The sequence below is a fragment of the Ochotona curzoniae genome, unplaced genomic scaffold, assembly GCF_017591425.1.
Source record: "Ochotona curzoniae isolate NIBS_2020 unplaced genomic scaffold, NIBS_Ocur_1.0 scaffold_4506, whole genome shotgun sequence".
In the NCBI taxonomy this organism is placed as follows: domain Eukaryota; kingdom Metazoa; phylum Chordata; class Mammalia; order Lagomorpha; family Ochotonidae; genus Ochotona; species Ochotona curzoniae.
Window position 1 is genome coordinate 55,632,183 of NW_024467119.1, and position 16,452 is coordinate 55,648,634.

The following is a 16,452-nucleotide window of genomic DNA, read 5'->3' on the forward strand; positions in this document are numbered from 1 at the left end:
GTCTTTTAGGATATTTAATCATTTCTGTGTTCTCTTGGAGTTAAGTTTCTTTAAAGCAGCGATTTGAAAATCTTGAAGCAGTGGAGAATTTCATTTTATACATGGTTGATTTCTGGCACTTTCTTAGGCATGGACATAATTCCCTTAAGTTCTTGATACTTGTTATATGACCATCTTTGCATTAAAAGATTAGTAGTAATCTGGCTTCATTTGTGGTTTCTAAGAATTCGAAGCCATCTGGTTTTTTTGATCCTATGGCTACATTCATTATTTGAACACCAGATGGCGCAATAGGTCAAGTTTTAGTAAGTCCTTTGTTGCTATCTTTGCACTGTTTCAGTCCTAATCTATGCCCCGTAGCCAGATTTGTCCGAATGTTGCTGTTGCTGTATTGTTCAAAACGACCCGGGGAAGTGTCTAAAAACGAGTTATCTGTCCCTAAAAATATCTTCCTGTGACTGAGCTAGGCCCAGACACCTGCACCCATTCCTGTGACCACTAACACCACAACGTTAGATTATGTCCAAAGCGCAGACCCACCCAGACCAGTTTTGCCTGGCTATAGGACTAAAGCCCACTTTGCTATGGTGTATCTACTGCTGAAGTAGACTGGCAGTGTGAGGCTGCTCCTGACAGCTACCAGTGATGCTAGGTAGTATGTATTCTGGCCATCATATAGCCCTGGTTTACTCTGTGTGGGTGCAGAGTCTCTGCAGGTGCTTACCTGGAGACAGGGACCATTATTCTCTGTTCAGTGTGGATTTTTACTAGCCTTGTACAATCCTGTGTATCCTCCCTTTCCCTCTGAGTTGGAGAATTAATAGATAAGGCTCCCTCACTGCGCAGATGCTGTGGGTCATACTTGGGACTCAGAGCCATAGATCCCATCCAGTCATAGAACACATGCTGGGTCTCTGAGCCTGATGCAGATACATGCTAAAAGAAGTCTGTCCCCCAGGGGTGCAGATCTATCCTGGGACCCTCTAGAGGGTTACAAACAGGAGTAGATAGGTTCTGTGGGAGGTTCAAGTCAAGAACTGGGTCTCATTGTCTCCCTAACACGTTGGTACATCTCACTCTGCTGCCCTCCTGTTATTTGTTAAGCTCTTACCATATCCCACCTTCTGCACTAGTGTTGTGTATTCTTTCTAAATTTCAGTACTAATTTATCAGTTTAGCCCTATGGAAAGCCATACATAAATGTGGGAATTGAGATTCTGGAAAGTAAAATTACCAACTGAAGGAAAGCAAACTGAGCAGGGTTTGCCTGAGTGTATTTGGTGGCTTAAATCGACCGGTATATGTGGCAGGCTCATCGTTAGAAGGACAGTCGAGGAAGGTTGTCTTACGTCTGTTACTGGGTCCTGGGCACCTGTTAGCAAGTGTACACAAAGTGAGTGTGCCAGCTGATGTATATGCCACCTAGATTTGATTTCAGATACAGTTTTTAAAAATGCAGACCAACTACAGAATTTTCTGGAGATTGACCGTTAGCTAATGTGTCGTATTTTCTACCAGATTTTCCGAAAAGCAAGAACCGTGGCTCCTTCCGTCATTTTCTTCGATGAACTTGATGCCTTGGCAGTTGAAAGGGGCAGGTAAGAAATACTTATATATACAATGAAATAATATGAGTTTTACTATAGTCCAAGTAACATTTTAATACACACTGTATTGGTAATATATTTGGGTAAAAGTTTTCAATTCATGTAGTTTTTTCTTTAGTACCCATTAAATTTTTTCTAGTTTCAAAATAACTGTAGTATCTATTTGGGACATTGGAGTTCATTTAAATAGCGTATCGTCTCTAGGGATACTATCAAAATTATGCTTCTAAACATGTAATTAAAACTGAACAATAAAAAACTGAACAAAGCTGGATTAAGCATAGTCACTTGACGTAGTAGAATACAGTTGCAGTAATACTTAATGCATACTTAATCGTGTATTCTGGAAGAAGCTATGTTTCCCAAAATATGATTAGAGAGAAGTGCTAATACTTTCATTGTTAAATCTTGTGGAATGGAAAGGATTACCTGTGATGTCATTCCAAAGAGACAGCTGTGTATATTTCAAAACTCTTTATAAATGTATGATTTTTTCCCCGATATAGATGTTTAATGCTTGTTGAAATCATACGTAATAGGGCCTCACACGATAGCATAGTGGTTAAAGTCCTGGCCTTGCATGCGCTAGGATCCCATGTGGGTGCCAGTTCTATCCTGGCGGCCCCTCTTCCCATCCAGCTGATTCTAGTCCCAGCAGCTCCATTTCCCATCCAGCTCCCTGCCTGTGGCCCAGAAAAGCAGTCGAGGACGGCTGTGGCCCTTGGGACCCTGCACTCACGTGGGAGACCCGGAAGAGCTCCTGGCTCCTGGCTCCTGGCATCGGATTGGCTCAGCTCCAGCTGGTGTGGCTGCTTGGGGAGTGAACCATCAGATGGAAGATCTTCCTCTCTGTCTCTCCTCCTTTCTGTATATCCGCCTTTCCAATAAAAATAAATAAATCTTTTTTTAAAAAAAGAAACACATAATAGAAATATTTCATGTTAGAAAATATTAACTTATTTATGTTCCATCAGATTCTTACAGTGACTAAAATTTTCATTCAATGTAAGTAGCAATTTGAATGGTGTTTTCTCTATAAAATTTACCACTGTCAGGCCACGCCGCCAGGGCCAAGAAACAACACTTGATAAAATGTACAGGAAGTATAAAATCTGAAGATCTCAAGCTTTTTTTTTTTTTTCCCTCTCATTTGTATTGCTAAAGAAATGTCATGGAGTGGTAAAACCTAGTGAAATTGTGCAGACTTGGAAGCATTTTCATGTCGTGTTGGCTGTTTTCTGCTGCCCTTATGTGATAGCGTTCTGCTGTGGTTTTCTCGTGACTAGTCCAAAAAATGGCACTGTGTAAGGGAGACCATTTCTTCTTCCCCAAATTTTAATGTATAAATTTTTACTATCTTTCATGTATTAATTTTTTTTTTTACTATTTAAGTTTTACTATTTAAAGTTACTCATAGACTAAAAATTTGCCCTGAAACTGAGAATGATAGCTAACACATTGTAAACTTCTATGTTTTCTGAAAGTGATATGCTCGTGCTTATAAGAATGTCTTTATCACAACTACTCTTGCCTTGTTTTCCCTGCCCTAAACATTTCTCCTCCCCTGTAAAAGCAGGAGGGCTCACTGACAGTTACTCCTCTTCACTCTGCTCTTCTAAGTCTGTTCTCAGTGTGTTTGAAAGACAGAGACATATTTTTCCTGTCTTCTGGTTTGTTCTCCAAAATGCCTACAACAAGGAGGGCTGAGCCGGGCTGCAGCTGGGTGCTGGCAACTCAGAGCAGGTCTGTGTGTTTGGGTCGTGGAGGCTCACTGACTCAGCTCGGCTCATGACCCACATCCGCACAGGATGGAGTCTGGAAGTCAGGGTTTGACTGGAGGCACTCTTATATGGAATGTGAGTGTCCAGAGAAGTGCCTTCACTCTAATTCTAGATACACTCTGTTCTGAAGAAACTTTCCTTCTTCTGTTTTTGTTTGTTTTTTGAGGATTGACATGGCATGATGGTTCGGTTGTCTAATCTTCCACCTGCAAGCAGCAGGATCCCATCTGTGCAGTTGCTCCATCCAGTTCCCTGCTTGTGGCCTGGGAAAAGCAGTAGAGGACAGCCCAAAGCCTTGGAATCCTGCACCTGCATGAGAGACTGAGAAGAAGCTCTTGGCTCCTGGCTTCGGATTGGCTCAGCTCCAGCTATTGCTGCCACTTGGGAGTAAACTAGTGGGTGGAAGATCTCGGTTTCTCCTTCTGTCTGTAAATCTGCCTTTTCAATAAAAGCAAATGATCCTTTTTTATTTTTAAAGATTTATTTATTTATTTATTTCTGGAAAGGCTGATGTGCAGAGAGAGACAGATACTGAGAAAGATTTCCTGCCTACTGATTCACTTCCTAAGTGGTCGCAATGGCCAGAGTTGAGTTGGTCTGAGCCAGAAACTTTTTCCAGGTCTGCCAAGTGGATGCAGGGTTCCAAGGCTTTGGGCCATTTTCTGCTGCTTTCCCAGGCCACTTGCAGGAAGTTGGGTAGGATATAGAGCAGCCAGGACACAAAGCAGCACCCATATGGGATCCCAGTGGATGCAAGATGAGGAATTAGCCTTATTTTTAAAAGACCTTTTTTATTGAAAGAATAACAGAGAGAGATGGAGATGTCTTCTATATGGGTGCAGAGAGCAGTGGCTTGGTCTGCCCTCTACATTTCTAGGCCATTAGCTGGGGGTTGTATTGGAAATGGAGGTGCTGGGATATAAACCGGCACCCGTACGGGTTTGCAGCACCACAGGTGGAGGATTAGCCTGTCATGCAGTTATTTCCCTTCTTTCTTACTGCGAGCTTGAGAGAAGGTAAGATTCTGGTGGCACTTTTTTTGTTTGTTTGTTTTTTTAGTTTAGTGTGTTATAATAGGAAGCTTATAGGAGCAAAACAGAAAAGAGAGAACAATAAAAACATGAAATTACATGTAGAACAACTCAGAAAACTGTGGTCAGTGGATAGAATCTGATACAAGTGTAGACATCATGCAGGTGGCGATTGTAAGACATGTAGTTGTTTCTGAGAAATCTACTTGCTGGTACTGTCAAATTTTTTTAATAGGTTTATTTATAATTTAAAAAAGTTGAACTGTTAAAACTTGTGCAGTGTAACATTTGACTTACATTAATGGTTTATATCCCTGAATTTGTACTTAGAATTCACACAAATGAAATGAGAAAACTGCCAGTAGGTGATTTGTGTACTTGGGTATCTTTTGACACTACGAGAGGGAAAATTATCTGTCGTCAGACCTACTACCTAAACATTGAAGAATCAAGAGTGGCTGGTATTGTGGTACATTGCTTGCCATACAGGCATCCATGTTGGATCTGTTTTGAGCTGTCTGGTAATACACTTAACGAAAGCAATGGAAAACAACTCAAATAAGTAGCCTGTGTCACTCACATACGAAAGCCAAATGCAGTTCCTTTGTCCCGGCTTGGACCTTGCCAACCCCTGCCGCTGTGATCGTTTAAGCAGTGAACCAACCAGCAGTTAGAGCTCTTTCTCTTTTTCTCTTAACATTTCAAATAAATAAAATAAATCTCTTTTTTTGGCGGGGGCGGGGGTATTAAGTAAACAGATAATAAAGAAAAGTGGAGCAACAGAGGAAATAATGTGTTACAAATTTTGACGAAGAATGTTCTGCATTTGTTGTGGCTAAGTACAGTAGCATGTATTAAATCTGAGTTTTTAAAACAGTATTTTATTCTGAACATTTACTAGAAATTAGGAAATTTTGGATTGGTTTTGCAGAACATACAGTTTCCTTTTTGCAGCTACTTTGGCATTAAAATGTGAGTTTACCTGCACGCCGCATGTACTGTGGACGTTTTCGTGGGTAATGTTCATTCCAAGCACTGTATGTTTCCCCAGCCTTCTCTGGTATTTTTGGGTCTCTCCCAAACCTTAGTGTTGACATGAATATACAATTGGAAGAAAATAAGGAAGTGTAGACATAGATGGTGGAAATTAAAACTTTAACTGACACTTAAAATACACTAAAATATATAAATTAAAAATGGATAATTAAGATACTGCTATAATAGAGGAATCATTCAAGAGGATAGAGGGCATTTTATTTTATTGGAGGAGTTGAAAAATACATTTTTCTGTGAAATAGGTGCATGTTCTATGAAAATTCTTACCATTGATACAAACGTACTAGGGTTGGTATCATTGTGCTGTGCTTTCCGGTACAGTATGTTCAAGGCAAGGACTTTTAACTGCTAGGCTACTGCGATGGACTCTATTTTTTCCAAGATTTGTTTTATTGATTTAAAAAGCAGAGTACAGAGAGAGCTCTTTCATCCACTGCTTCACCTCCTAACGGCCACGATGGCCAGGGCTGTTTGAGGCTGAAGGCAGGAGGAAAGCGCTTCTTCTTGGTCTCGTGAGGATGACGGGGCTGCAGGCAACTGTGGGTCATTTACCGTAAATTTCCAAAGTACATTAGCAGGATCTGGACAGGAAGCATCTTCATGTATTCTAACTGATGCCCACATGGGGTGGAATTTAATGACAAGTTTTATTTTGATGTAAAAATATTTTGAAATTTGAGCCATGTGCTTTTCACAGTGAACATCGTCCACCAGTTGTGGAAGACCTCTTACAATTACAGTCCTGGTGGTGGAGTTTCTGTCGGACCAGAGAAAGAATCTGTTTTCTCTATTAGCTGTGATTGCTGCACGTTCTCTGTGACAGCTGCTTATCTCTGTACTAGTATAAAAGTAGCCTGGAAAACAGGTGATCAAAAATAAAGTATTTCCCTAGTCAGAATTTGGTCTGGCTGTAGTATCTTCTGTTGTTTGGAGGTACGTGACGGACCTTTGGTGATGGCACTGACTGGCTTGGGAGTGGGAATAGTTTGGGCGGGATGAGGAATTCTTAAAAGAACAGAGAAATTATGTCTGGCTTTGATAGTTACTATAGATAAACTGGTTTTCAGTGACTATGCTGCCTATCTTTTGCAGATAGTAAAGCTTTATGAAATCATTTCACTATGTTACCAATAAAACATTTGTATTTGAAGTATCTGCTTATAGTTGGTTTTGATTTCCTTGGTTGTTAGTTTTTACTGGTTCTTGTTTTCTGTTAAAGCTTTGAAAGTCGGCCAAGATTATTGCTCAGTCCATAAAACATTTTCCCTGCGCTATGCTCGAGCTAGTTCTCAGTGATCCATAGAAATAAAGGGCAAAGACAGTACAAGTAACGCAAATCCAAAGAATTCCCTTCACTTAATCATCAGTATTAATCACAGCTTCCATTTCTGTATAAAATAAAGTCCATATCAGACAAGCTTGACTTTGATTTTTCTCTGTGTAGAAGTGTTCAATTAGAATTCTATCTAATTTCTAAGTATGAACCCTTTTAATAGAATTAATATTTTAAGTATATTCGTTTAAGTACCAGATTATTATATAATACAGTCACAGGGCTTTTAACCTGGAGTGATCTGTGTATATATATTATCAAATTTAGGGCCTTAAATTACAGATAGCAACATTACAAAACATTGAATAGAATGATAATGTTTTCATCCTCTGTCAACCATCCAGTGCAGTCCCTACTAAAGAATCATGCAGTTATTTGGATATGAATCACTGAACAGAGGAGACTGAGAAAGTAAAGATTATGATCACATGTTGTGTTTTAGTATGAATTGTGAAGAAACTCCATTTTCAGATTAAATACCGAGAGTACCTTATAGACGTGTATTTGGTACCCATTATCTCATGTTCTGTTCTCCCTGCCAGTTTTTCTTAGCCTCTAGTAATCACTACTGCAAGTTAGTATAGATGTTTTTTTCTATCTGCTTATGACGTTAAACATGCAGTATTTGTCTTTCTGTGTCTGGTTTATTTCACTTAACATAATGATCTCCAGTTCCTTCCATTCTGTACCAGATAGTAGAACATCATTCTTTTTTATGGCCAAAAAGTATTTGTGGGTGTGTTTGTGTATGTCATACTTTCTTTATCTGTGTGATTCTGCGTCTGGCTAGTGTGTATTGTGGCGGCAGTGCGTGGAGAGTGCAGTTGTGTCGCCATGCATGAGGAGTGCAGCATTTAGGTTGGAAGCTCTAAGGTGTATTCTTTGAGGTAGCTTCTATTACTATCTATACTTTATCCTCCTTGAGCAAAAACGAACAAACAAGCACATAATTTCCATAAATTTGCAGGGAGGTACAGAAATCCAGTCTTAACAGGACAGAATGTGTCACAGGACAGAAGGCACCAACAGTGCTGGTCAGTGGTGCCTTCTCCTTGGTAGCTGTGCTGTTTTGTGGCTGTAGTTTCTTCCTGCTGATCCAGTTGTAGCTGTCAGGTCCCTCCCATACGGGCCTCAGTTATTTGCCTCTGTAGTGCTGGAGGGCTGTCAAGTCTGAAGGTTAGGAAGACTCTCTTAAAGGGAGGAAGTACCATTCTAGAGATGATAAATCCTAGGTGATTATGGTGAGGATTTCTTAAGTGGCTTCCTTAGAGTTTATCCCCAGGAGAGAGACATTGGCCCGCTTCGTTTTTTTTATGCCTTTCCTAGTAGCTTTCCTTTTCTCAAGGCCTTTTGAAACATCACTTATGTGGCTGTTACATAAGGTTTGCTGTTCCAGGAACCAGGCCCTTTCCTTAATCATAGCTTCACCTCTGAGAACTGTAACTTTTCCAACAGCTGCTGTTAGAAGGCTTTTGCTGAACCTGCCAAGTTTCTAATGGCAAGGTTGAGCGCTTGTGCTGTACTGCTGTGGTGCTAGGCTCTCTCCAGAACTGCCACATTGTCCTGAAACTAGTCCAGTAGGGTTGCTGTCTGAGTTTTACTCAACTTCTGCTGCCATGACTTGCAGTTGACTGTAAGAACGGTTGATAGTCTTGAGCTCTTCCTTTGATTTGTTACTCAGTGGTTTCTAACTATCCCTCACATTCCTTCTCATCTGCCCATTCATTCTCTCTTGTTAATCTGATGCTTTTTGCTGCAGCAATTTTCTAAACCTCCTAAATAATCTGCAAACGTTGACGTCTTTAGCCTTAACAAATACGAAATTCTTAGTGGGTTGTCACTAAGGACTGGCTGCTGCTCACCAGTGGGGTATTGCAGGCTAGATATGGTCTTAACCATTCTGATTTTTATAAGGAAATGGGGCTGGACCCCAAGTATCTACCTTACCAACCTGCATTTGCCAGAAATTTAGCAGCAACCTCCATGCCACTGCCTGGACCAAGGCCTCAGTTTCCCGTTTTATTTTTCTTTTTTGAAATATTTATTTATTTTTATTGGAAAGTTAGTTATACAGAGAGGAAGAGAGGCAGAGAGGAAGATCTTCTGTCTGATGATTCTCCCTGAGCAGCCACAGTAGCTGGAGAGAGAAGGAGATACAGAGAGAAATCTCTTCCATATACTGGTTCACTCCCCAAGTGGCTTCAGCAGCCAGAGCTGAGCAGCAGTAATGGCTGGAGCTATGCCTGAAGCCAGGAGCCAGGAGCCCCTTTCGGTCTCCCACATGAGTGCAAGGTTCCAATGATTTGGGCTGTCGTCGACTGCTTTTCCAGGCCACAAACGGAGCTGGATGGGAAGTGAGGCCGCTGGGATTAGAACCGGCTCCCATATGGGATCTTGGCGCATGCAAGGCGAGGACTCTAACCACTATGCTACCGTGCTGGACCAAACTAAAGTTTTTTTTCCCTAGTTCTAGAATGTCATATGTCATATGTTAATGGAGATATGTAAATTGCTTTTAGTGGCAGTAGCATTTTAGTAATTTAATTCTTTCAATACATAAATATGTGAAGTCTGATTTTGGGGATATTCCTTTTATTAATGATTGATTTATATGGGCAAACCATGGTAGCCTTAGCCTAGTGACTGAAGCCATCGCTTTGCATGCGTCTGGATAATTTATAGGCACAGGTTCTAATCCCAGCAGCCCCACTTCCCATCCAGTTCCCTGCTTGTGGCCTCAAAAAGCTGTCGAAGAGAGCCCACAGCCTTGGAACCCTGCACCAATGTGGGAGACCCAAAGGGGCTCCTGGCTCCTAGCTTCAGATCAGCACAGCTCCGGCCACTATGGCTACTTGGGGAGTGAATCAGTGAATGGAAGATCTGCCTCTCTGTCTTAACTGCTCTGTGTATATCTGGCTTTCCAGTAAAAAATTATTTTTAAATAAAAATGATTCATTTATGTGAAATGTAGGGTTTGACAGAGAGGTCTTAGTGTGAGAGAAAGTAAAGAAAGAAAGGAGCGTTTTTTCGTTCACTCCCCAAAAGCTGTAATAGCCATGGCTGGCCGGGCTGAGGTTAAGAACCTGGAGCTCTGACCGGAGACTCTGAGTTAGTGTGAGCTAAAATGCCAACCCTTTGGAGAACTTTGTCCTTGAGTTCTTCTGTTAGTGGCGTGTGATCTTTGACAGTCACCCTCTGCCTCAGATGGTTCATGCACCTGTCAGTGGTATCTGCCTCACGATGCTGTTATTGGGACTAGTCAGCTAATACGATTCATGGGACAAAGAAGGCTGAAGGTATTGCCTTTTATTAATGCTGTACTTACATTATTTTCTCATTGGGATGTTGTCCTGGGCCAGTAAATCCATCAGTTTGAGAGTAGTGTAAGTCAATGCATTTTGTAGACCTAATCTTTTTTTTTTTTTTTTTTTTTTGGGAAGGAGGCTATACAGAAAAGAGGAGAGGCAGAGGGGAAGATCTTCCATCCAATGGGTCACTCCCCAGGCAGGTGCAACAGCTAGAGCTGAGCCAATCCGAAGTCAGGAGCCAGGGGCTTCTCAGTCTCCCATGCAGGTGCAGGGTCCCAAGGCTTTGGCTGTCCTCTACTGCATTCCCAGGCCACAAGCAGGAAGCTGGATGGGAAGTGAAGCTGCCAGGATTAGAACCGGGGTGCATATGGGATCCCAGCGTGTTCAAGGCGAGGAATTTAGCTGCACTGCTATCGCACTGGACCCTAGTAGACTTAATCTAATGAACATATTGTAGTGTTATCTACCTTATATGTGGTTAGAATAACCGTTCTGGAAGACCTAGAAGAGTGTTCTGACCCCTGGCTTCAAGCAGACTGGATTCCATGCATTGCCTCCATTTTGGATATAAAGCAATAGGTGGAACCTATCACTCTGTGTCTCCTCTTTGTAACTCTGCCTTTCACACAAAAATAAAATCTTTTTTTTAAAAGTCTGTTCTGTAAACCATCCTTAGTTGTTTGAATGGCTATGTCATGTCTGGGAGGTAGATACTTAATAAAGTATAGTTACTTTCTCAATTACTCATTTCCCTTCACAGCTATGTAGAGTCAATTTAATTCTTTATTTTGGGCCCAGTGGCGTGGGGCATGACATCGTAGGTGTAAGCCGTGGTGGAGTCCAGTGTTTCATTGTCTAAGTGTATTTAGAAGTCTTGTTGGGGGCCTCATTTTATTCAGGAGTAGAGCTATATGTTGTCCATCTTTGATTCTGGCCCTGTGGTCTTCGTTACATCCTTCGTTTGTGAGAGTGTGAGTGTTCGCTTATTTACTTTTTTATCTTTTGATATTTTCTGTTACTTAGAGGCTCTGTGCACATTCAGCCCCTTGTGTGGCACTATCCCTTTGCCTGGTTGTCCTTCATTTTGCTATCAACTTTAGTGTGTTCCCCCACCCCCACCCAAATTCCTAACAGACAACCCTTTAGGAAGTAATTTTTTAAAAGATGTATTAATTTTTGTTAGAAAGATTTACAGAGAGGAGAGACAGATCTTCCATATGCTGGTTCACTCCTGAAGCAGCCACAATGGCTGGAGCTGAGTTAATCCAAAGCTAGGAGCCCGGAGCAGCTTCTGGACCTCGGACGGGGACATGGGAGCAAGAGTGTGCAGACTCTAAAGCTTTGGGCCATCCTCTACCAGGCCACAGGTAAGGAACTGGAAGGGAAGAGGAGCAGCTGTTACACAACCAGCACCCATATGGGATCCTAGTGCATGGAAGGCAAGGATTAAGCCACTAGGCTACCACACTGGGCCCATTTAGGAGATAATTGATAGAGATGAGCTGGAAAAAAATGTAGCTTTATGGTGAAATTTGTACTTTTATGAGAAGCGCCACCAGAAAGCTAGGCCATCATATCCGTCCTCCCTCTCTGTGCCTCTGCCACTTTGAACAGAACCAGAAGGCAGCAGTCTACAATCCAGAAAGAACCCTCAGCATTACATTCTGGCACATTAATCTTGGACCTGTAGCCTCCAGAATGCGGGACATTTTTGTTCTAGCCATGCAGTATAGCATTTTGTTCCAGCAGCAGTCCATACTGACTAATATATTCTCCTGCTCCTTTGCAGTTTTCTGTGTCACTTCTTTATATCTAAAATGTTGCGGTTAGCTTTCTGTTCATCAACCATGTCCTTCACTGTCTACGAACAGGGCATCTGTTCCACTTCTCTCTAGATCTGTCTGTATGACAAGGATTCCAGTCTGTTTTGTACGTCTCTCATGCCTTGTCCCACAAGTGCTTCGAAGTCTACATGTTTATGTTTGAGACTCTTTCCTCCAGGGACTTGATGGAAATATTAGTTTCATAGTTCTATTGATTGTGTCTCATTAACATTTCTGTGTATATCTGAATCTTTCCTGTCTTGCCAAGCTTTTAGTATCTATATGCTGAGTTCTAGATTTTTCTAGTTAACTGAATTTCATTTTGTCCTTAGAACATCATTTTTATTTGTAATATTTCTCAGTAGAAATTTTGGTCATTTGTTTTTAAGAGTACCCTCAGGTTCAGAGTAAAATTGAGCAGAAGTACAGAGAGTTCTCATCTCTTCCCTGCCTCAGGTCATCTAGTGTTACATCCTGCACCTTTGTTACAATTAATTAATCTGCATTGTCACATTATTATCACTTAAACTTTTTGATTTGGAGAAGGATATGGAATTATATTTGAAATATTCCGAGTTCTCTCTTGGAGTCAGATCAACACTTACTTGTGTCTTTTGGCTTAGTTACCTATGAGAATGATTAACTAGAAAGGACAACTTGAGTTAACTAACACTGTGGTTTATGTAGCAACATTATTGATGGTTTGTTAGGTGATTTAAAGAATTTCTTTCACTTGGGTATATTAAGTTAGATTTCTGCACTTGTAACGCATGTGATGTCTAAATGCTGTAATTTAGAAATCTTGATTCCTAAAGGAAGGTTTTGCTGGGCTTCTCTGGCTGTGTCACGGATGTTTAGGCAAAGGCGTGGAGTGTGTCTGCTGTGCTTTTCCGCCCTCAAGTACACATGCTTGAATGTATACGTTTTCAATAGTTTTAGTTATACTTGTGCTGTTTTACTTTCTAATTGTCCATTCAAAAGTTTGTTTTACGCTTTTGAATACATCTCAGGAAATCCAAGCAACAATTAAAGATAGCTATGTCTCTGAAGATTTTGATTGTGTAATACTAGGGTTAAGTTTCAATAGCAACTTTTGACTATTTCATAATAATCAACATTCACATATTTAATCAATAGAAACAGATTCAAATGAAAAACTAGTGTAATATAGTCTGTATTTAGGCATAAACATAAAGCAACAGTGAAATGCTTTCTTTTCTTGTTTCTGCAGATAGTGTTTTTCCAGCCTACTTTGCTGATATGTTTTTATCACTCTTAATAGTAGCAAAACATCAAAAATATCACTTTGTCTATGATTGTGATTGACTTTCTTAATAAAATCTTACTGCTTTCATGTAGGTGCTTTTCATATCTGATACTCATTTAGTATTTCAGTATTGGATAAAACAAGTATGCTTGATGATGGAATGGAAAAATCTCAATATAGATTTTGCATATGATAGTAAAATAAGTAATTCCCAAATATGTATTTAATTCTTTGATGTATATATTTTTCTTAGAATATAAACTAATAGAATGCAGAGCCTTAGAAATAATACAGTTTTAGGGAATATGTAAACATATGTTTAAAATTATATTTTGTAACATCAGTTCCTCAGGTGCTGGGAATGTTGCCGACCGTGTTTTGGCTCAGCTCCTAATAGAAATGGATGGGATTCAACAACTAAAGGATGTGACTATTTTGGCAGCTACTAATCGCCCAGATAGAATAGACAAGGTAAGAAAGAATTGTGGACTGTAAAATCAAGAACTGGTTCATCAGATTCTAATTTTTTTCAGTTGATTAGATTACTTCCTAGTCGTTTTCTCGTTTAGACAATATTGGAGGTTGTGAAGCAAGTTCACTGTGCATTGGTTACCAGTGGTCTTGTCAATGAGATAGAATCTCTCCCTAACAAGCTATAGGGAATGGTTTTATTACTTACAGATAATAAGTATGGAACAACAGTGGACTAGGATACATTGCAAGCTATTCACACAAGATTCAGAAAAGCTGCATGAGGCAGTTTGGACTCTGGTTTGCCATGCAGCTGAGGGATCGTGGAACACAGCCCATCCTTCAGTTGTTACTTTGAGGCAAACAGCAGACACTGGGCTAAAGCTGTGAAGGCTGTTCTGTTCCAAGGGATGGATTAGAAGAACCTAGGCTGTTCACACTGTTCCTTCCCTGTCTCAGGCTGTTACATTCAACTCATGTTCTTCAGTCCTTTTCTGAAAACAAAACAAACACACATAAAGCCAAACAAACAAATGCAAAGACATCCATGAGCATTGTGGTGTAGTTCAGCTACTCCTTGGGATGCCCATTTTCGCCATCAGAGCACCTGGGATTCAGTCCTGTGTCTGCGTCTGATCCAGTTAGCGCAAGATGTGCATACGGAGGCAGCAGATAATGGGTCAAGTACTTGAGTTATTGCCATCTACTTGGAAAACTGTGGATGAAATTCAGAGTTTAGCTCTTGCCTGAGCCAGTTGCAGTTGTTAAGAGAATTTGGGGAGTGAATCTGCAGATGGAAGAGAGCTTGCTCTGTCTCTATCCTATCTCTCTGTCTTCCAAATAAATAAAAACAAGCTTTTGAAAATAACATTTTTAAAAAATGTGAGATAAAACAGACAAATAGTAAACTTACATCTACTGATTCATTCCAAATATCAGCAACAGCATGGGCCAGGCTAGGCCTCAACCAGGAGCAGGAGCTAGGAGTCTAGACTAGGAGTCCTAGTCTCCTGCATACATGGCATGGATTCAACCCTTCAGCCATTATCACTTGCTGTCTCTAGGCTGCCCATTTGCAGGAAGCTGGAATCAGGAATGGAGCTGCTGGAGTTTTGAGCATTTTTCTGTATATATTCTTTTTGTGAAAAGTTGCTTGTAGGTGGTGTCTGCATCTCCATATGCCTTTTAGCTGCCTCCAGTTCCGTGAGTATGACAAGAAGTTGGATCAAGTGTCCTTTGTTCTGTGAATGGCAGGATGTGATAAGACAAATCAAAATTAAATAGATTATGTGATGTAAATAATTAGAGTGATGACAATTGGAATTTTCTCAATGTGTAGTAGTAGGCTTCAGAACAGTAAGCACATGGTTGATTATGTGTGCCCAGTAATTGTGAAATGCCCATGTTTTTGGAGTATATGTTAAATTTTTTTGTTAGGCTGTTGCTTAGAAGGGTTGAATTCATACATGTGTTGAATCTTATGTGGAAAAGTGATCTTTTCTTAGGTGTAAAATGTTCCTCAGGATAGTGTAAAGTTTTCTTACAAAAGCAAGTTCCTAGTTACTTTCAGCTATCTTTAAAAAAGGTATCTTGACTTAAGCTGAATATGAAAGTTAGGCAGAAGACTTGAGTAAATCGGTGTTCAGAATTGTTTTTGGTCATTGTATTTTAGAGGCAAAGAAGAAATAAATGGATACTTTGCTTTCTGTTTTCCCTAGAAAAGAAATAGTAGTTGATGGGTTAATTAAGACCTGACCTTTTTTTGCTGACATCCTTTGTTAGAAGTTGCCTTAACATTATGTTTTTAACTTGCAAAAGTTTAAATACAAATGTCTGGAAAAGTAAGCATGTAAGTATGCTTATTTTCCATTTTCAATTGAATTTTGTTTCAAAATAAGTACCTGAAAAGATAGGTACTTATGTGTGATTTTTCTCTCTAGCCATACTGCTTTTTAAGCTCTGTTCATCTAATGATGCTAGTCACAGCTCTGACAGTATGGGAAAAAAAAAGACTGAATGAATTTTATTTATTTTTCCAGAATTTAAGAATGCCTGTTCATTTTTAATATTGCTTATCAAAATGTCTTTTCATTGTGATCAGACCTGAAAGGTTTCTTTCTAGATCATCTTCCAGTTTCACCTTTATCATCTTTCCACAAGGAGGTTGGAAAAGGAGTTTTGATATTGTTGCTGGACTTTTTTTGTGTGTTCTTTGAAACTTCTAAGTGTTTTTGCTATGTGTTGTGAGATGGCAGCTGACACATTTCAGCTTTGTCGAGGGCACTAGGAGATGTGTGAGAAGAGACGCTGGTTGGTCATAGGTTGAGTGCTTCAGTAGTTATGAGATTGTCTATTCTGGTGGTCGGCAATTCTGGCTTCTTGGCCAGATGTCATTTACTATCTGTTTTGGTACGTTCCATGATTGACGAATCATTTTTACTTATTTGAGTAGTTGCAAAACAGTTCTTAAATGTTTTTTGACATTTGAAATTGATATGTAATTGATTTTTCAGTCCCTTCAAATAAAGCACTGTTACAGTAGCATGTTTATGTCTTGTCCATTTCTCTTTTTGCACTATTGTAATAGAGTTTAGTAGTTACAGGAGAGAGTTAATGACTTTAATGGTCTAAATTATTTATTATCTAGATCATTACAGAAAAGCTTATTAGTCATATGTATTCCTGTATGCTTTTACTATCTTTATTGTTTTTAAAGATGTATTTACTTGAATGGCAGATTTGCAAAAACAGAGAGCTCTTCCATCTGCCCACTTC

The 16,452-nt window shown here is 40.0% G+C and overlaps 1 protein-coding gene across 2 annotated transcripts in view; it reads left to right on the forward strand.

The window, feature by feature from the left end:
* SPATA5 (spermatogenesis associated 5) overlaps window positions 1-16,452 on the forward strand; it is a 211,496-nt gene that overhangs the window by 66,765 nt on the left and 128,279 nt on the right. For both annotated transcript variants that reach the window (XM_040967253.1, XM_040967254.1), the window contains exons 13-14: window positions 1,519-1,598; window positions 13,551-13,677. In XM_040967253.1, the coding sequence (XP_040823187.1) occupies window positions 1,519-1,598; window positions 13,551-13,677 (207 nt within the window). The remainder of the gene's footprint in view (window positions 1-1,518; window positions 1,599-13,550; window positions 13,678-16,452) is intronic.